The 22030-nt window shown below is 31.8% G+C and overlaps 3 protein-coding genes across 3 annotated transcripts; 2 read left to right on the top strand and 1 right to left on the bottom strand.

Moving 5' to 3' along the window:
* Positions 1–609: 609 nt before the first annotated feature.
* TRIADDRAFT_30155 (uncharacterized protein) lies at positions 610–2793 on the top strand (the record flags this gene model as incomplete). The annotated part of the gene is made up of 7 exons (XM_002115890.1): positions 610–783; positions 1170–1270; positions 1399–1529; positions 1606–1823; positions 1951–2085; positions 2286–2383; positions 2586–2793. The coding sequence occupies 7 exons, from the start codon at positions 610–612 to the stop codon at positions 2791–2793; spliced, it is 1065 nt and encodes a 354-aa protein (XP_002115926.1).
* Positions 2794–3443: 650 nt separating this feature from the next.
* On the bottom strand, positions 3444–5120 carry TRIADDRAFT_59840 (uncharacterized protein; the record flags this gene model as incomplete). Its single annotated transcript, XM_002115748.1, has 4 exons — positions 3444–3510; positions 3939–4089; positions 4499–4665; positions 4786–5120. 4 exons carry the CDS (start codon positions 5118–5120, stop codon positions 3444–3446), a joined length of 720 nt encoding a protein of 239 aa, XP_002115784.1.
* Positions 5121–8316: 3196 nt separating this feature from the next.
* TRIADDRAFT_30067 (uncharacterized protein) lies at positions 8317–21055 on the top strand (the record flags this gene model as incomplete). Its single annotated transcript, XM_002115889.1, has 14 exons — positions 8317–8474; positions 13665–13699; positions 13874–13944; positions 14235–14370; positions 15482–15778; positions 17878–17960; positions 18072–18245; positions 18484–18575; positions 18689–18751; positions 19190–19328; positions 19453–19533; positions 19629–19736; positions 19883–20026; positions 20891–21055. 14 exons carry the CDS (start codon positions 8317–8319, stop codon positions 21053–21055), a joined length of 1746 nt encoding a protein of 581 aa, XP_002115925.1.
* Between the last annotated feature and the right edge of the window lie 975 nt (positions 21056–22030).

Below are 22030 nucleotides of genomic sequence, written 5' to 3'. Positions count from 1 at the left end.
AGTACAGTAGTGGTATACTATAAAATTTATGATATTGTGTACTATCTATCTTCGAACAAAATAAAATAAAATAATATGTTATAAATTAGTTGCAAGTGCAGCTACATGCTTTCATACTGATCTGCAGACTGCAGCCTGTAGCGTGCTGCGCTGATCTACAGTACAGTACAGTACAGTACAATATTATAGTACAGTACTATTTGCTGTACTGTACAGTACAGTGAATACAGTACAGTACAGGACAGTGTACTGTACACACCCAAAAAAGTACTGTACTGTACTGTACTGTACTGTACAGAACTTCATTTGTATGGCTGTAACTAGAGACTCTAGTCTAGGGCCTCTAGCTGTAACGTTACCATGGAGGTAAAAAGAGCTTGAGTTGAGGGTTCGTCATTACTGTACTGTACTGTTCAGTTACTGTATACTGTACATTTATGAAGCGTGCAAGTTATAATTTACAACTGGTTTGAAAATCATACTGTACTGCGATTAAAACGTTAAAAATCTAGACACGGTACAAGACTACAAGTTAGGCCTACAGCAAGTAAAGCAGTTTATTTAATTCCTGGACTACGGAGTCACCTCCGACTGTGCTACTAGTAAGCCATGGATAAACCACAGATTATTGTCCATATGCAGAAGGGGCTGGATTACACTTTATTTGATGCAAAATGGATACCTTCCAGTGCTCGTTTCGTGGTGATGGGCTCGAGACCTAATGGAAATGGTACCTTGCAAATCTACGAAATTAGTAAAGGTGATCTAGTTCTCTTGAAAGAGGTAATCGAATAGTCATTGATGCTAAAATATATATTATATGCGCCTATATACGTAGATTTATTGTTTATCTACATACTTGATCATCGCAAACTTAAAGCTTACTGATACTGTAATTATATCCGGTGTCGGTATTTACGAATGCCCAGCGACGCTACCGCTTTATTGTACGTTACTACGAATTAACTTTATGGTAGTGATAGCCTTTCGAGTAAATATAAATGCGAGTAAGGTAAACATTAAAATATATAGTAGCAACAATAAAACACGGTCTAGTGTACGCTTGTGTATCAATATTTTTACAGATTACTAATGCTTGTTTAACACTAATAAGCCAGTGAAATTCCCAAGCGTAATAATGTTGTTCCACTAACAATTTTAACCGCTAGACGAATAAAGATGCCTCAATCAAATGCGGTACGTTTGCTGCTTCCAATTTGCGCAGTCGTCATCTAGCAACAGGCGACTTCAATGGAAACCTAAAGACATGGTATGTCATTTAGGTGCTTAGATTTCTCAAGAAAATATTGTAACGGCATAAAATTTGAAATTGAGCCACTTGCGAACACTTTCCGAAATTGTACAAAGTTATTTAAGTTCCACTAATGACTTGCTTAGGGATCTAGAAAATTGGCATACACCAGTATATTCCGTGAAAGGGCACAAGGAGATTATTAACAGTATCGACGGCTGTGCAGGACTGGGAATTGGGGAAGGTGCTCCAGAAATTGTGACAGGCAGCCGCGATGGTATGAATAAAAATTGTTCAGATTAGAATTATCTTTAGGTAAACTTCTTAATCGTCTTCTTGCTTTTTTATATTAGGGAGTGTTAAAGTATGGGATACTCGTCAACATGATAAGCCAGTAGCGGCAATGAGTCCAGCTGAAGGTGAAGATCACAGAGATTGTTGGACAGTAGCTTTCGGAAATGCATACACTGAATCAGAAAGGTGTGTCTGTGCTGGTTACGATAATGGAGATATTAAACTATTTGATTTAAGAACCATGTCTGTTCGATGGGAAGACAATCTAAAAAATGGGGTAAGTTTGGGTAGTACATGGCACCTATTCGTACTGAATATATCTACTATATGTAATTGAAGCCCTTTTTATTATTCCTTAACCGATTCAAAGACTTGATGTTAGCGAATATAATATGCTTGTCTAGATATGTAACATAGAGTTTGATCGAAAAGACATCATGATGAATAAGCTCCTTGCCTGTACTTTGGAATCTAAATTTCATGTATTTGATTTACGAACTCAACATCCAGAAAAAGGATTTGCTGGATTATCAGAAAAAGTATGATATCTGTAGCTATTACTTACAGCACGTTTAAAGCGTGGAAAATGGGATTTTTGTATACGACATACAGTTATTCCTTATAACAAATTTTACTCTATATTTACTGCACGTCCTGCAATTCATTACCCTCACTAAATAAGTAATGCTTCCTACGGATGTTTTATTACTAACTAATATATCTATGCGTATATTATTAGGCGCATAAATCTACTGTTTGGTTTGGTAAACACTTACCTCAAAATAGGGATATCTTTATAACTGGTGGTGGAAGTGGATCGCTATTCCTATGGAAATAGTATGTACTTACGTATGACAACCCTACAGTAATTGTATAATCCGCGTTATTTATAACTATAGTGTAACAGTCACGGAACAGTATACAATATTACTAGTAGCTCTGGAAAAATGAGCGCAACTAACTTTAATAATCTATAAATAGTAATCCATTTTAACATCGCAAATGATTTCTAACGATGTCCCTTGAACTTCGGTTTTAGTTCATATCCATCTCAACGCTGCGTTAAAGATAATAATGGCATAGAAATGGGAAACATTGGCTCCGTTAATCTTCAACAAAATGTCACTATTTCAACACAACCAATAAATTCTCTTGATTGGAGCTCTGATAAAGAGGGCTTATCAATATGTACATCTTTTGATCAGACTATACGTGTTTTAATTGTTTCTAAATTGAATCGTTTATAATTCTACCTTCAAATTTGATTATGTGAACTATACCTTAATATATTAGAACGAACACTTTTCATCTAAGTGGAGGTAAAGTAAGAGTTGTAAGAAGTAGTATGATAAAATTTTAATTTTTAAATTATTTTTTAACTAATGATAGAGTTTATTCACTTTTCGTAAACTTATCATTTCATATTACCTAAAGGTTACTACTAAATTAATAAAATGTATGGTGTATTTCATTTCGTCTTTGTTGTGATTTATTGTACAAGTGATATTGCAAACATTTACATAAATTTAAGCGAAAAATTAAGATTACATTACAGATATTGAATAGCTAAGGTATTAATATTTTGTGACAGTAGTTTGATAAATATAGTATCAATAATATTTCATTATACGATAGCGTCTTATACTAAGAATATTGTAGCAAACAGTGCAGTTATGGTATTTTAACATATGTGATATGGAATTTAGAGCACTCAACGGAACCAATTAAGTTAAAGGATAATATCTTAAATTTGTTAAATTCGAACTTTCCAGATGATTAGATCCTTAAACTTTAATTCGCAGATGTTGTATACTGTACGTAAAATTCTGGCATAACCGCAACCGCAGTACCACAGCGACATCTACTTTCAGGATGTTTAACTAGAGTCCATGCTGCATTAAAAGATGAAGGGAATGATCGCTTTACGTTCTTTTGGGTAATCGTCAAATTTCTTTTGATAATACCTGAATCATGAAAAAAAGATCCTTCAATATAAATACGGAATGATACTTGTTTCAAAATCTTTAAGTCTGCTAATATGCTAAAATACATTAAGGAGACAATATGATCTGTAATGGTGTAAAAAATAGCGACTAAGGTATAAATTCTTTACATTGTATAAATATAAATGGCAGTACTAGAGACCCTTAACTAGAGACCCTTAAGGGCCTCTAGGCAGTACAGTATAGAGATATCGTATAATCGCCACTAGTAACGATGGTAAGCTAAATAAATTATATTATAAATTAAGGAAATAATAATCTATATTGGTATTACGATCTAAAAATAGCCACTAAAACGTAAGCTCTTTACATGATACTATTACAAATGGCATTGTAGAGGTATCGCATAATCGCTACCAACAACAGCAACGATTAATATATTGCGTTACCTGTGATGATGGTAAGCTCGAGGTCCAATGTTGGAGGCAGCGAAAAACGCAAATGCAGCTGCTGGTAAAGACCAACAGGCAACGGAAAAACCAAACCATTCCAGCATTTCACCAAAAAAATTGGCGCCTGATACATATTCAAACATGCCACCTAAGTCCCACAAAAGATAACGTAGGTATAAGAAAGATATTGATCTCAGTGTATAACATATACATACAAAAATACTGCATAGCAATCACTAGATACGAATTGGGCATGAGGTCTCTCTTAGTCGAAATATTATTTTTATAACACATATTATTGTAAGAATATATAAATCTTTCATATTCAGTACTGTACTGAGATCGGGAGAAGAAGCTTAGACGAATAGTTGACAATGCCCTATAGATTCATTCAAAAATGCAATAATAGAAAGAGCTACGGTTAATATGCAAGTATTAGGTTGAGCATTTCTTGCCTCTAGGTATCTTATATCCCGTTTCTCCCGGTTTCCTTAAATTTCTCAAAATATGATCGGAGTGAATATTAATACAGAAACCGGCAATAAAGAGACAACTACCAATGATAAATCTTGGGTCAGCTAGCCATGATCTATCGTATACTGCAAACGCTGTTAAGTATCTTCCTTGCAAATAACCATTATAAATGCAAAAGCAGGTAGCCATAAGCCCAACCATTGCCGGAGTCGGCTTGCCTCCACGTAACAGGAAAGGGAAAATTAATGTTCTGTTATACAGTACGTAAGTACAGTATAGAGATAAAAATGCGTAATTGTAAATCATTTAGAAATGCTGTGAAATACATATAGTAATATTTGTACGTCCTTTACAGATACAAACTACAAACCTTTGAGTATAATGAAGTAAAAATTGTCCTAGCAGGATGCGATTTGGTAAGTTATGTATTTGGTCGGCATCGTCCTCAAATAGCATGATAATCGGTATCAAAAGAGAAGGCATTTCCTGTATAAACCACATTAGCTTGCCATTAATGGTGTATCCAAAGCCATCACGAGTATATCTTCCATACGGTGCTGTCAGAAACATTAGGCTAGGTAAGGTGCAAGCACCAAGGCCGAACATACCAATAGCTAAATTTCGTAGCAAGTCTAATTCTTGATCAGGTGATAAAATATAGTAACTGTGAATAAAATTTGTTATCTTATTCATTATGGCAGCCATGATGGCAGATTCTTTTCAACTCACTGACGGCATCGTATGATTCGTATCAACTATCCAGTGTCCAATGTACAGTACAGTACTGCACACAGTCTAGCACAGAGCATAATCTTTAAAAAATAAAGTACAGTACAGTACAGTACATTGTGCTGCGCTAAGTACTGTACACCTGTACTGTACTGTACTCAGTGTACTGTACTGAACTGTACTGTCTGTACTATGTACAGTACAGTACTGTACATAATACAGTACACTGCACAGCAGATAAATTGGATTTCGACCAAATTGACAGATTCGATCCGGTCCCGACTTACTTTGTAGGCCGACTTAATACTGTACAGTTCTTACGAACTCACTTTGTCTACAGTACTGTACTGTACAGTACAGTGCACAGTACGTCGTACTGTATAGTTTCATTGGCCAAAGTAACGGTGTGAGCCAGTTCTCTATACAGTGTGGAAGGCTTTCTTACTTATGAGTATTAAATGATTGAACATACCGATAATACTATTATGAATGAAGTGGATTTTTGTGTTTAACGGCTACCTTGATACATCTACCCTTTTCCAGCATGATTATCCTAATGTCGCAAATCACACGCGATATAATATACAACGTACGCGTATGTACTGTATATAGTGGCTGAGGCGTATTACTGACATCTAATTTCAACGTCACATCATCTTGAAATTACAAGGCACGTTTAGAATTTGATTTAAATTAAATTATGAGATATGTTTAATACATCACAGTTCAAAATAAACTTTAATGAGAGCGGGAGAGAATCTGACTTACAGAACGACAGCATTAACCAAACCTTTCGCTTTCACACTCTTTGACTGAAACAAACGCCTACAATAAAATACTATATTTAATGTTTAAAACTTTTATAATTGAAAGTTAAACCCCCAAAAATGTAAAAAAAATTGCAGATGCTGGCAGCGATTATTTTTATTTTTATTTACTAAGAATTCAGAGAGAGTTGGATATGTATAGGATCATTAGACTAGACCTAAAAATTGGCTAATGTCTACCATATAAATTTCTAAGTGCTGATCTAACCAGTGCAATGTGACGAGATAATTCATTTTTAGAGCATACATACAATCTTATATCATAGCAGTTTATTTCTATATTTACTCATATGGCACCACTGTTACATTTATAGAATGACATCGACAGCAACAAGGCGCAGATACCTTAAATTAACTCATACTTAACTAGTCTATGATACATGTTAATAAAGTCAATACTTAAATTTAGACTCTTACTATGCCTAGCATTTTCTATACAGTGATAAAAATTTTGATCAATAATAATTACTCGCTGTAATAATATGTGATACGCCATACAATACAGTAAATATGGTGTAGCATAACAATAGAATATTTCTAAAACTTCATACAGTATTGAATCGAAATACAATATTAGACAATGCCTTATTCATCTGGATGTATTATATCTTAGTCATTAGAAGGAACGTCCTTCACTTATAAGATGAATTTTTTATCAGCAATTCAAGAGGATTGTAAAATTATAACAACGTCAGTACAACTGATACAGTATTGTCATGGAAAAGAATTTATACAGTACAGTAGTAGTTCTTAATTGAACTTCTTGTTCTATTGTTACAAATACCACTTAATAGACCAATAGAAAGGGTGATACCAAATTAGACTGTGTACATAATCATTGTTATTTTCACCGTATCACAGCGGGCTTTCTGCCCATGGTTTAAAGCGTTGCACAACCAGTATACGTGTTACTAAAATATCTTAAAGTGTAGTAGACTCAATTGCGGACTGAGTAAATGTGCTATGAAAAAGAGAACAAATTCTACTTTATAACTTCAGTGCTGGTGCAATTGTTGATGATACCATCTATTAATAATTGAATTACTCTTAGAAGATTATTGTTATTAAAAGATACAACGGTAAGTCGCTCCTACATTCACAATTTCTTCATCAAATGTACTCACTATGCGAGAGATCTAATCTATTTTCTAATACAGTGCATAATAGATTAGATAATTCGAATTGTTATTGCTAAGAAACCAACATTCATTTCAGCCCAGTCTTTCAAGCATTGACTCTAGAAATGACGATAACAATCGATTACACCTCGCATTTAAGATCATAACTGAGTTTAGATTCTGTGTATCGTTATTTTAGTGATCTATGAACTTATTTGAACGCTTTATTTTCCATGCCTTCACCGAAAGTATTGAAAGGTAATAACGGAGTAACCATACTGTAATCGATCATTCGATTTAAAAATAGATTCATATCTTTATCTTTTATACGAGTAGTACTGTAATGCAAAAATTCACTTTTTACCTGACTAATTTTACATGCAACACAAAAATCAGTTTCAACACTTTTTCCTCTTTACATTTTAGAAACTAAGTATTATAACTATTCTATTATTAGCGTTTTAGAATGTTTAAAACCAATTCGTTTTGCAGTGTGCCATGCAATCAATTGACTAGTGTATATAAAATTTTCTCTATTATTGACGATTTCTCACTTTCTTCTAACTTACATTTGCTATAATTGACTCGAATTCAAGTGGCGACTTGAATTTCAAAGAAGTACAAGGAAGTCAAGTTGACATAATAAGAAGAAGAAAAGACAAACATTTAGTACAACAATAAGATAACATTTGCTTATTGATCAGAGTGATGAGAGCGAGATTATACGCACATCGATTAGTTAAACGTGAGGAAGTCTCGCATATCTTTTAAACCCAATTGAAACTGATTACTATGATTGTTTTTGATACTTTATGAAGACAAGATCCAAACCATTAATATTATCGAAAATATTAGATTTGTAACCGCACTATCCATTATCTATATAGTCTGCCTACATATGAGAGTACACGCACGTAGAATCCTGAATTCTCCAGTCTAAAACGTCAAGATTACTAAATACCTAAACCAATGAATTAAATGTTGTATAAATTTTTATTAAAAGCCGCTGCCTTGCTAATATTACTGTTTATATTTTCATCGCCTAGATCCTTTAAATCGCTATATTTTGGCTGAAAATTTACTTCCTAAGTCTTCCTTGAACTAGTATCAATTAGAATTACTTTTTAGTTGTGGTCAAGAAATAGTTAATAAGAACGTCATATCACCCTCGATCTTGCTATTGAGTGGAAAAAGGAAAGTTCCGATTAAGACTTTAAATTAAACATCATGTCGATAAACAGTGTTACCCCATTAACTAAGCACCATACCTGGACTCGTCAAGGTGCTTTCAAGCGCAAAAAAGTTCATGAGATATGTGGTCATCAATTCGTCGCTACCTATTTTCGTCAATTTACCTACTGTTCTCATTGTAAAGAATTTATTTGGTAAGTTGGCTCTCCTATTTAATCATTAAAGTACTCTTAACTGTAATATGGAAAAATAAGCAATATCAAGGATAATTCATCTAGCAAATTGATAATCTTTTATTTCCATGTTCATTAATTTTATTTATAGAGTTAGCGGTCAACTAAACCATTTATTTACCCTCTCAGATTCTCATTCTAATTACTTATTATTTACCAATGAACAGTTTAGCCAATAATTTTAGTTTTTATACTTTAGTTCTTGCAACGCTATCTACGATAAAGTGCTTGAATAGACATCTTACGACTATCGTTAGCCAAATCAGAACTAGTGGCACATCGTTCAACTGAATGTTTGGCTATTTCATTGACATCATTACTGATTAACAAACTCGCTTGATGATTTATTTTTATTATTTGGAGAGATATAATATGCACATCTAATACTATTGCTGAGTAAATCATTCATTCTAGGACATAATGCACACACTCTTGAAGCCAATGATTGAAAAGTAGTATAGAATCATTTCGATAACTTCGTACCTATTTGTTGACAGGACATGCTCCGAAAAATCTAATCAAGTTATTCGATTCGAATTACAGGAAATTCACTTAATCAGAGAAGAAAACAACCTACATAACTAGATAAATAGGGCGTAATTTGAAACTTAAACTAAATATAATAATTACGAACATTACGAAGTAGTATACAAGATGTAGATTGACATTTTCTTTAAAAAATCCATAATCTTGGCATGCGCGATGATGGGACTAGTAAAATCAGTAAGATTTTAACTTCGATTTTAATCATTACTATAATAGAAGACTAATCGTACAGTAATATCAATTGTAATATAATGATAAATAGAATTCTGCTAACCCAAAAATCTATTATCGCCACTATATGCTACGGTATTTATTATCCTTTGCATAAATGAAACTAAAAATCTATAAAAATTAGCGAACAGCAAGAGAGAAAGATAAAGTATAGTATGATGAATATGATTAATAAAAGCAGTATACAGACGCAAAATTGCTTTATCTTAACAATATGATATTCTCTTAAACCCAAGTTATTTTTTCGTAAGAAGTAATAACGAATATACCAAGGTTGGTGGCATGAATGAAATCGCCTTCGCATTGAAAGTTATATCTAGGATAGTTAGTGATCATATTAAGTGATCATAATAATAGTTTCTATCCTACATTATTGACAGCGATTTATTCTAGGTTTAACGCAACAGAAGCCTTTTCTTTAAAACGCTTAATGATCTCTGAAATGAAAGGCAAAAGTACCTCAAAATGATTTGATAAAACCATTACTCTACTTTGTTTCTTTGTATAAGAAAAATAGAAAATCTTCTCTTAGGAATCAGTTGTAATTTTCATATCCCAAAATTTTTGCTCGTCTATTCAATACAATATTTAATTTGAAATTTCACACTCATGTAAACCAAACATCCGTCATGCTACTTAAGACCCACCGCCATCACGTTCAAAATTAGACTTGATAATTTATTTCTGCAGTCAAGTCTTAGATAAGATGTTAATCATGGTACAGTACAACGTCTGTATTATAGTGAATGATATCGTATACGCGTATAGTGTTACAAGGCATGTACTGTAGTTTAAGACCATTATTATCATGACGGAATACGAGTACGTGTAAGTTAAAGTGAATATCCACATAGCATATTTGAGTGCAAGTATCACAAAAAAATCATTTACAATAAAATGCTACTGTACGTATACTCGTATATATCAGAACAACGAAAAATAATCGGAGCGGAAGGGAGAAAAATATGACGTCAATTGGTCTTATCATGACTCATATTACAGTATATAAACCAAGACAATGATTTCAATTTTTTTTAAAGCATTGAAGTAACGTAATAGTCAGTTGGAATGAACAGTCAATCATTTGTCATGATAGATAAGGAGGGAATGATTGAAGACGGCTTATGACTACTTTCCATATTTCAACTACCCATATCTGATCATGACATTAACCTGCCATTTTTGTATGTCCCGTAGGAAGATTGAAAAATACTTCAGTTTTATTGTACATGTTCTTACGTAATGGATGCTTTTTTATATGATTAATTTAAATCCATTTGTTCATCTAACATTCAAAATCTTAAATTCCTCTAATTTTTGGCTCCAATTGTACTCGTAATGCCATTATAGTTTGCTGTACTTGGGAAATGAATGTAATAGCACTTTTAGTAATATCCTCTGATAGGGTAAGGTGATACACTGGCACTACATTCCCTTACTTTTATATATCGATCCTATATAGCATTGATAAATTAACATAGCCACCTCTATGCTACTATGTGTCGACATATTACTTCTAATTTTCTGCTTTATAACGTTGGCATGATAGTTATGATATCTAGTAAATCCATTTAGAATCGTTCTAGCATAAGTTATTGTTATTGTGCTAAATTATAAAAGAAATAAAAGAAGTCAGATTACGAGAAACTTTTTACCTTTCAAATAAGACTTTAGGAATTAGGGTTGACTTAATAATTTCTAATATGAGAATGAATACGTTGAGCCTATCTCATGATTTAAAGTTGCTCCTAGTCTTAAAAATTTTATTCTCCGTATTGACGTAGGTCTTATTTTAACTGATATCGACAGTAACATACTAGATAACAGTAAATGGCTGACTATAATTCATTTCAGCTTCGATCAATAAGATATAGCTAAGACAATAGTAATGTCACAGACAAGCATAGATAGAGAGATATGTTTTATGCCGTGCTTTCATTCACCTTTAAACGAGTTACTTACGGAAATTGTATAGCACTAAGTAGTCTGCATATGAGCAAGTGTAAAAAATGGCTATTTATTATAAAAATTTCCGTAACATCAATCTTATTACGACATAATAATGCATGCCATATTTCTGCAATTGTTTCATATTGGCATCGCATACTAACTTTGTTAATAGTTATAACGAGAAAGAATATATATATACACGACATATAGCTTTAGCTAATTACATTGTCAGCATCTTACAGCTTGTAGTACTTATCGTCAATGGCTAAAAACGTATAATCTTAACCTTGCTCAGCTCAGCTTCAAAGCTCTGATGCACATCTATTATCGTATTAATAAAGAGAAAAAGTGAAAGATTATGATTTATACCTTAACAACCAAACCTGACGTAAAACCAGTCTCAAGTAGCCATCTATATCAAAGATACTGAGTTAATGCTGAATAGACCTACTCTATATTAATGTTATTAAAAGCTCTTACTATAAGACTTCAGGTATTAAACTTTTTCATCCTAATATTGAATTACTATTATAAGAAAGAAATTTTAGATACATCACGACTATAAGCATAAAGCATATGACACAACAGGATTTATCATTTAGATAATTATATCTCAACCTGAAATTTAGCTAAATTACGACAGTAACTGATAATACATTTCGTATATGACCTAACCTTATTCCATACATTATGAACAAAATTCAAGATCTTCGCTATAAATACAATTGATTCTTAGCCAGTAATGGAAAACCCCTTTCTTACTGTATACGATGATAATATTGTTCGATTTCCATTCATTTTTTAAGTTGATTTCTAGAGTTAAATATCAGTACGATTAGAAGTAGCCAGGTATATGCAACTACCGCATCTTAATTAGATTTGATCGATTAATATAAGCTCAATCCCAGTGTATTAGTTCTAACTCTATTTTATAAATGCTAACGAAAATATCAAGTATAGCATTGCCTATTCAATCACCTACAAAATCTGGAATTATGTTCTTTGCAATTTTAATATTTTTAAATATAAACCTCTTTTCAATACACCATAAAATTTCTGGTAATGATAAAAAATGCAACTCTTATTATTTTATTTATCGCAGCTAAATTAATAACAGATTCGGATTCCACTCAAGCTATGCACTATTTCCTACCATGGCCTTTTAGTCATTTAGTCCTAACTACAGAATATCGCAATGATAATGATATAGTATAGTAAATAACATTAATGCATACTATGGGATATGAAATTGGATATGTCAAAATTGTCCTCTCAAAAGTACTTGAAAACGGAAAGCAATAATGTAGTTATGTATCAACCAATATATATTGTGTATCAACATTACAGTACATTAGGTATGCCAAGATTTACCAATAATAACGTGATTTAGTCCCCTTTTGCATTAAGTCAATCAAGAAATACGAAACAATCTGATCCGAAATTCTTACATGGCATAAGATTATTAGAACATTAAACTGTTCGGATATGCCATCATAGTTGATATTGTGCCCATGATATTCTTATTACATACATAATATGCTTATACCGTGATGAAAAATACGCAGTTTTCTTTTTATAATATTATAAAGACACTAAAATTTTCAATAGTTGTTGACAGTAAACTTCTGCGTTTGCCCTTAAACACTCAACACTCACAAATTTTAAAATTGAGTTTTTACAGAGCCATATTGTACATTTATTTGAAATATCATCAGCCTTTAACAGATGTTAAATGCTACGTTTAAAATTTTCTCGTACTTGTATTGCACAAACAGAAAATCATAACTGTTTGAACGGTAGAAATCGATATAGATTTCACTCTTACAGGTCTGAAATCATTTTAAATCCGTATGAGTACTATATGCCAAAGATGCAATAATCGGTTAATTTATTTTCTCTGTAGTTCATGCCTTTTCAAAGCTAGACCAATAAATCTGAACATTATCTTAATTTACGTTCAACCGAACGTAATTTACTACTATACATCCCTACGACGTTTACCGTACACGTTTTATTTATTTACAATCTTAGCTTCATACTACTGCACTAAGCAGTTCATAATCGTTGTTGCTCGAAGATTAATTTGATACCCTGATAATATTTTAACAAATATAAAAAATATTTTGTTTACCTAAGTTTATATACTAGAATCTTGATAAAAATTTCTACATGACTCCAGCGCTTTTACTGGATAGTCAGTAAATCAATAGACATTTATTTGCGTACTATGCCACATAACAAAGGCATAAAATAATTACTGCCTCAGAGATATATCGCTGAGCTCTGAATAAACATTTCTCTTGATACTAAATAATATTCATCACTAGCATTAAATTAGCTCTTTTATATTCTTTTACTACTTATTTTAAAAATTAATTATTAATATTTTTCAATTTTTCACAAAATATTTATTTAACATCAAAGGGGAGTTATCGGAAGACAAGGATACCAATGTCGATGTAAGGCGTTATTTTCGAAGATACTATATGACTAGGTGTACCTTAGATAGGCACAAAACTAAAATACTTAAAATGCCGTGATTAATTCGAATTATGATAATATAGAACACTGTTTATAGGAGTTAAGTTTATCTATGTATCGAATTTGTGAACACCTTTCCTATCTTCTTGTAGCTTGTCGAATTGTCGTCCATAAACGATGTCATCAACTTACAGTTACTAAGTGCACTTCGAATTTGCCAGAGGTAAATACTATTATGAAAACATAGATTTACGCCAATTACAACACTTTTGAGGAAATATAGCTACGTTATGTCAAATTTTCTGCCTTTAGAGTCATTTTTAATTTAAAATTACCTTATTATAGTTTTCAATAAAAAATTGATTTACGAGTATTTAAGTAGATCGAATACTGCGTAAATATTGGCTATACTTGCCATAAAAAAGGACAGACTAGGTATTATCTAAGATATTTGTATAGAATTAAGTACTCTTTTGACGTAAATTTTTTTATCTTTCCCTATTGACGAAATAGGATGAAGATTCTACTATAGGTTTCAATATCAACGTTCCGCATAACTTTGCAACGCATAGTTATCGGTCTCCAGCATTTTGTGATCATTGTGGTTCATTACTGTACGGATTATTCCGTCAAGGAAAGCAATGTAAAGGTAAATAATTCCATGTTCGACTAGTAGCATTATGATGTAGAGTAAAAGGTTTCTAGATTCTAGCCTGATGGTAATGATCTGTATATTCTATCAGATTCGCAATATTATATGCTTCTCACTTTTAATATTTAAACTAATTTCTAACGATGTCTGATCATACTAGAGAATTATTATACTTTGTAATCAACTTTATTTTGATAAAAAGTGATGTCCAAAGCTCTGTACTAATGGTACCCTCGTATTGACAAGATTAAATATGTACGATTCATATTTTCTAATAATTATCAAGCTTATAAAACGAAAAGCTGATAGCCTTCTATTACGAATGGTACCATATTCGTACTCTAGAATATAAAAAAATCGACTTTCTGAGTTTTATTGCACTTATGAATTATTAGAATTAATCATGAAACAATACCTACATGAATTCAATAGTTGTGAAACATCTAAATATCTTAATCGAGCTTACTCGAAGATTTTATATAAATGCCATGGATAATTCTATAGGGCAGTAATTTACCTTTCAAAGATTCGATATTGTAGCAATTTATATTTTTGAAGGTATCTTACTATCGATCTAGAGTATTAACATACACATAATAAAGCCTTTAACACTAAATCTGTGCTACCTCCATTTCAACATGAATTCAGTAAAATAACCACCAAAAGCTATAAATCGATTTTTGTAGCGGATAAAAATTAAAACTACTACAATTGCAGGTTTATCCTCTCCGACATCTATGTATAGTACGACTCCAAATACAGATGATCTTCCTGTTATCAAGACGTTACAGTAAATCACTAATCTCTCGTAGACAAAATCTGAACCCAAGCATATTGAGTAGTCAGTTAATTATCAACAAATCCCAAATGTATTATTTAAGAAAAGTAAGACAAGTATTTATCTGATCACTTTGTGATAATATGTCATAGTACTCTATTATGTATATTCCTAATCATAAATGCTATATAGCACCTACAATAAGAAGCAAATTTCCTAGCTTCGCATCAGATTATGTACTACAATTATTAACGTAGATGTAATAGCAGTATTTAACTTGAGGTTCACTATCACTGAGCGCCCATCTAAGATTTTGCTTAAAATTTATAGAATGTAAAAGAAATGTTCACTTCCGTTGTATTCAATATGTTCCAAATGATTGCGGCATTAACAAAGCACAAGTCGGCGCAGCTTTGGCGGCTATTGGTCGTTCTAGTGATTTCTTACACAAAAATTCAATTTCTTCTGCCGATGAAAAACCGGTATATTTAAAATGGCATTTTAATTTCAGTTCGGTCAAATTTGAAAACTACATCAAGATTTACATTTGCATTACTTTGTTAATCAGAATGGAAAGAGTATTCGACCGGTCAAAAAGAAAACTTCAGGAGAAGTTATCACACCACCGTCACCAAAAAGTAAGATTGGGTAGCATGTTGTATAATGTTAAAATCAATGAAAACACTCTTTTCCGCCTAAATTTTAATGCTTCAGTTAAAAGACTTTTGCTTTTGAATACTCCATGATCACTCTGATCTCCAAGTATGGAAAAACATTACTGACTTAATTATGAACAATTAGGCGAAAGGCGACTGCTTGTTTCTCCATTTCATGACTCATCGGACAGCTCAAATGATGAGGAATCTAAAGATAGAGGTAATAGATAAACTAAGCTAAAAATATTTTCTGAGGGATTAGTTGGAGCTGCTAGTAAGAGAAGATCTTAAGAATTGCTATAGTGTAATAAATTTAGCTTCTATTCCGTTGCAAAGTATAGTTTACTTGCTGGTTACTCGCTCTGTATGATCTAACCACGAAATCTGGCGTAGCCGAGCGTTATACCCAAAACGTTCATATCTATTAATGAATATAAAAATATCTATATGGCATTTGTATACATTATACGCGTATGTTATACACAATCCACGTAGCCGAGTATTATCGCCCCAAAATTTTAAGCACTGTAATTTACTTTGCTCAAAAGACGTTTAATATCTAATATCCATTACCCGTATATCACTAGCTGAAGATACAATATACTAAATAGCACCAAATTTAATTATAAACAATATCAAGCACTGTGCATGCACAAGCAATATGGCAGCAATAGGTGGCAGTGCTTCACTATAGAGTTTAACTGTTTACAGGTTAAAGGAACCTAAATCTAAGCTCTATGAAATCACACTAATGTAGTATAGTACCAATAGTCTTCAATAGACCAAATAACACTAATAAAAGGCATAGATTAAGCTACTTTATGTAAAATTTCAGTACCCGATCTTGACCTTAAAGACTGATATGGTACAGCATTAAATACAATGAACATTGCAGAATTCTGAGAAAAAGAAAGTAATGGAAAATAAAACATTTAAGCACCGGTTTTATGTACTTTCGCTAAGCTATTCTTGGCGCACATGAAATCAAAATTATGTAAATTTACAATTTACATGCCAAGCTAGTAGTTGCTGACAGCAGAGATTGCCTATAAGGCAAGTAAGATAAAGGATGTAAACAACATTAAATGAGTTCCAAACTAGTAATAAGTCAATAACTTTTTGCAGTAATATTCTTAATTGCTAAATCTGAAGTAAAGTAAAGCGTCAACTGCAGGAATACGACGATATTTAATAATTCGTTCCAAATATGTGTATCGATTGATATAAATTAGTGCCATAAATATAAACATTTTATTTCTTTTAAGATTAATCCACCCTGAAGAAAAGCAATACTTTCACTCATTTAAGTTTGTTTACAGTTAACAGAGCAAATATAATGTTAGTTGCATCGTTCTCTCGTTTATTCATATCAATTTGTAATAAGTAGAATCATACCTTGTATCACGGGCTTGTCTTTATTTGATACTCATTGCTAATTAAATATGTGAAAAAAGAGAGAGAAGAAGCCTTCTTTTCAATGAAACGTGCTCTTTTACAGCTTTTTTAACGCTAATAACACTGTCCTGCCGTTTTACATTATTGCGATGATATACTGGACGCCAACAACTCACACACTAGTTACGCATTATACATGAAGAGCCCATCTGTAAGGAGAGTGCAATAATAAAGCATTATTGACAATAAATTATAAAAAATTCATTTTATTACCCAACTATTTACCCCAATGCTCCGTATGTTAAATGTAAATCTCTAATGTTTAACCTTCTTGATTTAGTATATTCAATTGTTAATAACTTCGAAGACATTTACAAAGATCATGAAATACATTCGTATTTAAATTACGACTGAATCAAACTGATGATTTTAGTTTTGCTCCATTGATTCATTTGCTGTAAATAAAATTTGACCACCTTGCTAAAATAAGGTAGCATAATCAATATACAGCAAGTCTTGTACAAGTCTGAGAAATGAATAATTAATACATGAAGATTTTGAAAATTCGCTTATTTAATACTCGTTAAAAGATATTAAGATATTAATGTAACTTTTGTACTGAAACATCTGGAATACATACGGATTTGATATCTTTGCTATTTCTTGATACTTTAGAAACACATGCGGATAACAAAAAGATACATTCGATCGATGATTTTAAGTTTTTAAAAGTTCTTGGCCGCGGAACCTTTGGCAAAGTATAATAGTTTTATAATCGAGCTTAAAATTTTTTACTTCGATCGTTGAATAAGTGTAATGGTGATAGAGCAAAGCATTGCTATTTCCAATAACCTATTAATTTTGTTAAGGTAATGCTTGGTGAATTAAAAAGTACGGGAGACGTCTTTGCTATTAAGATACTAAGAAAGGAATCAGTTCTACAAGACGACGACGCTGAATGCGCCATAATGGAGCGACGAATACTTGCATTATCTATTAAACACCCTTTTCTAGTTGGCCTATATTGTTCATTTCAAACTACGGTAATGCCTCTGTCTCTTCAATCTTAAGATATAGATAATTACATCTTCTGTTACATATTAGTTATTTAATGCTTTATTTTCTAAAGCTGAACGTTCATTTATAGTGAAGTAAACGTCTAATTTTGTATTCTTTATGCATCAATATTCAAAATTATGATTGCTAAAGTTAACTTACTAAATGTATGCTGATTCTACTTTCGGTTCACTTTACTAAATTCTTGCCTATTCATATCTACAGCATCGACTCTTCTATGTTATGGAATATGCTAATGGAGGAGATCTTATGTTTCAAATCCAAAAATATAGCCGATTTAATGAAGAAAAAACTAGGTTCTCTACATGGAAATTTTGCGCAATATTCCTCTGTTACATAATTTTAAGCATTGCTTACTCAACAATCGAATCTAAGGAAACTATAAAACTTGCTACCGAACGCTTTTTAGGTTTTATTCGGCTGAGATTGTCCTAGCCTTGCAGTTTCTGCATCAAAATGGAATTATTTATAGGTTAGCAAAGAATCGACGCTTATACTCGTAACAAATTTTTCGTTCTGTTTACTTTATTTATTACTGTATGCCTTGACCCTCAATGTAACATTGGCTAAATTTATTCCTAACTTCCGGTAATCAATAATCGAGATAGCTTTTCGCTCTTAAGGTTGTAACTTCTCTTAACCCTAAAGACGAATATGCTATTGATAGCTTTTCCATGTTATCTTATATAATCACTATATGAATATATTTGTGTTGTTCGTCTACTTCATTTTATTTGCTTTAATTTATGTTAAATATTTTTAAAACTAACTAAAGCTAACCTTAATTCAATTTTTAGGCTACAAATTACTTCATTAAATATCACTCCTAGCAGTATCATTTTCTGATCGAACTTTAGAGCACATCCAACAACATAACGAAAATGAATCTTTTGTTTTTTGTTTCTTACAGAGATCTTAAACTTGACAATGTGCTGTTAGACAGTGAAGGCCATATAAAAATAACTGATTTTGGTATGTGTAAAGAAAATATGTTTGGTAGCTGCTTGACTAAAACTTTTTGTGGGACACCTGATTATATCGCTCCAGAGGTATGATAACAGATAACTTGAAAAGAATACATTCTTTAAATCTTTCCATTATTAGAAAACTACTAAGACAAATGAAATCAGTCAACTGAAATATTAAATTTTTTAACTTTATTTACCATGACAGATATTGCTAGAGATTGACTATGGATTCTCGGTGGATTGGTGGTCGCTAGGTGTGTTAATGTATGAAATGTTAGCTGGAGAGGTAGGACTAACATGAATTTTTATTATTTTAATACAAGAAAAATATTGTAGGAATGATTACAGACTAGTAATAATTCTATTTCAACAATTTATTAGCCCCCTTTTGAAGGAGATAGCGAAGAAGAACTATTTGAATCCATTCTACATAATGATATTCATTATCCAGTTTGGCTGTCCCGTGAAGCTCTCCGTATTCTCAAAGGCGTAAGTAAATAAAAATTTAATGATATCTTTGGCTAATATATCATTCCATTTTGATTTATATGTAGACTGCGCTATCTCTTTATCAATTTCTATCTTATTGTAAGCAATTATAACACGTGTTTGATAATTTATACTTTATTTTATAGTTATTGATTAAAAATCCTGGCAAAAGACTAGGTTGTACGCTTTCTAAGGATGAGAACTCAATTCGAGATAATGCGTTTTTTACTAATATTAATTGGGCAAAGCTAGAAAAAAGAGAAGTTATACCTCCTGTCATCCCAAATGTGGTAAATATAAAAAGTTGGAATCGTAGTCATGACATTCATATTAATATAGTATTGAAGAAAAATTATAATTTCTTATAAAGATATCAGATTATTTCATTTAACCAACCCCTAAATATTGGTAACGAAATTTATCTTCAATTAAGAACCCATAAACAGATCTAAAATTGCGCTTATTGCTTTTCAAATTCATAAATTTAAATCTAACGTAATATAAATCAGCAGCTTACTCCGCATGAAAAATTATTTCTTAGTCCTATAAATATAATAAGCCCAAATCTTCATTGCATCGCTGTTTTCTTTTCAATTAATAGTCATTTGATCATCGCATTTCAAAGGTATTTATATTAGTATTGATCATATTCACAGCTAAATTTGGTTATCAAATTAGTCTAGCATAGTATTTGACCTCACAGGAGTTACCAGTATAGTCATTAGCCGCAGAGAATTCAACCAAAACATAGCTATTGACAAAACAATGTTGATAAAGGTCAAGCTCACTCTCTTCCCTCCGTACAGTACTATTCTTCATACATATCCTACGTGACTAAATACTTTAGATCATGTTTTAGTTACCACGAAATATCGAGCAAACATAATCACGCAGAGGATCGCTTGATTAGCCACTCATTCATTGCTATTAGTATTTTGAGGGATAAACGATAATTACAAATGCTGGGCTTCGATACATTACTCTAGCGAAGTATTTAAAATTTTCGGTTCCATAGTAAAATTTTGCACAGCGACTATAATTTGAAAGTCAAGCAACAATTATTATTATACCCGTAATTACATGATTTGGAATTATCATAACGTTACAAATTATTATCAGCTGAGTTCATTAAAAAGCTCTTTCTTGATCTTCAGAAAAATAGATATGATTGTTCAAACTTCGATGAAGAATTTGTAAATGAAAAGCCCATATTAACACCAACCGGCGATAGTACACTTGACTCCATTGATCAACAGGAATTTCAAGGCTTTTCTTTCGTAAATCGAGGTAATATAAAATTTTACTCAAGTCAGAATTAATAACGTACACTATACAAGTTAACTTAGCATATTTAACAGAAGCAACGTTGATATATCGATAAGTTTTATGCGTTAGTTTAACTTTCATAACTATTACAACGTACACAATTCAATATGGTCATCCTAGTAAATCTAATTTACGAATATTATTTCTTTTTATTCTTAGCTTGGAACGAATATCGAAATTATTACAGTACCGAAAATGTTTGACGATAGCTGACTTAATGAATAATCACAATTTTTCAGAACCCCTTAATAATAGTTAAATCATACTTCGCGTATATTCTATTGTGATTTATAGGGAATTATTAGTACTAAATTTTAGATGGAGGACCCGGTGCAATTATCTTTAACTGCTAAATTGCGAGTGGATATTTTATTGTAACATTGTATAACCAGTTTATAATAAGAAATTTTAAGCATTTCCTTAATTATTTATCGCATACTAGTGTACCTAATAATTCCTATTATGATCTCATCTACTATAGTGGTTACCGTCGTTCTTACTGATTATATTAATTATTTGTTATTCAATTTACAGCAAATTATAAAGCAAGCATTATTTCGATCATGTTAGCGATAAAAATACCCTAGATTATGGTTATAAATTGGTTTAACCCTGCCCGCTCTACGACAAGACAACTGATGATAAAAAAATATGAAATTTGATTACCAGACTAGTTTTACTAATCATTACCGAACTCAATTAATGCCACTGTATTATATATATATACGTAAAGCCGTTGTAAATGAAAGAGAAATAGGATATCATCCATTTGTCATAGAACATGAATTAATTTTATCGTGATTGCAGACTTGTGACTTTTAAAGTTCACGTATTAATTTCCTTACATTGCAGTATTACTGAAGATTATATCAGCATTCATAAGTAATTTATGTATGTAACATTCATCAATGGGTTTTAATTAAGTAAATGGATTGACAAACATAATATCGTACTAACATTCTTCTTGA

The sequence above is a fragment of the Trichoplax adhaerens genome, genomic scaffold (genome assembly GCF_000150275.1).
Source record: "Trichoplax adhaerens TRIADscaffold_12 genomic scaffold, whole genome shotgun sequence".
In the NCBI taxonomy this organism is placed as follows: Eukaryota; Metazoa; Placozoa; class Uniplacotomia; order Trichoplacea; family Trichoplacidae; genus Trichoplax; species Trichoplax adhaerens.
This window is presented reverse-complemented; position numbering and strand designations above follow the sequence as displayed.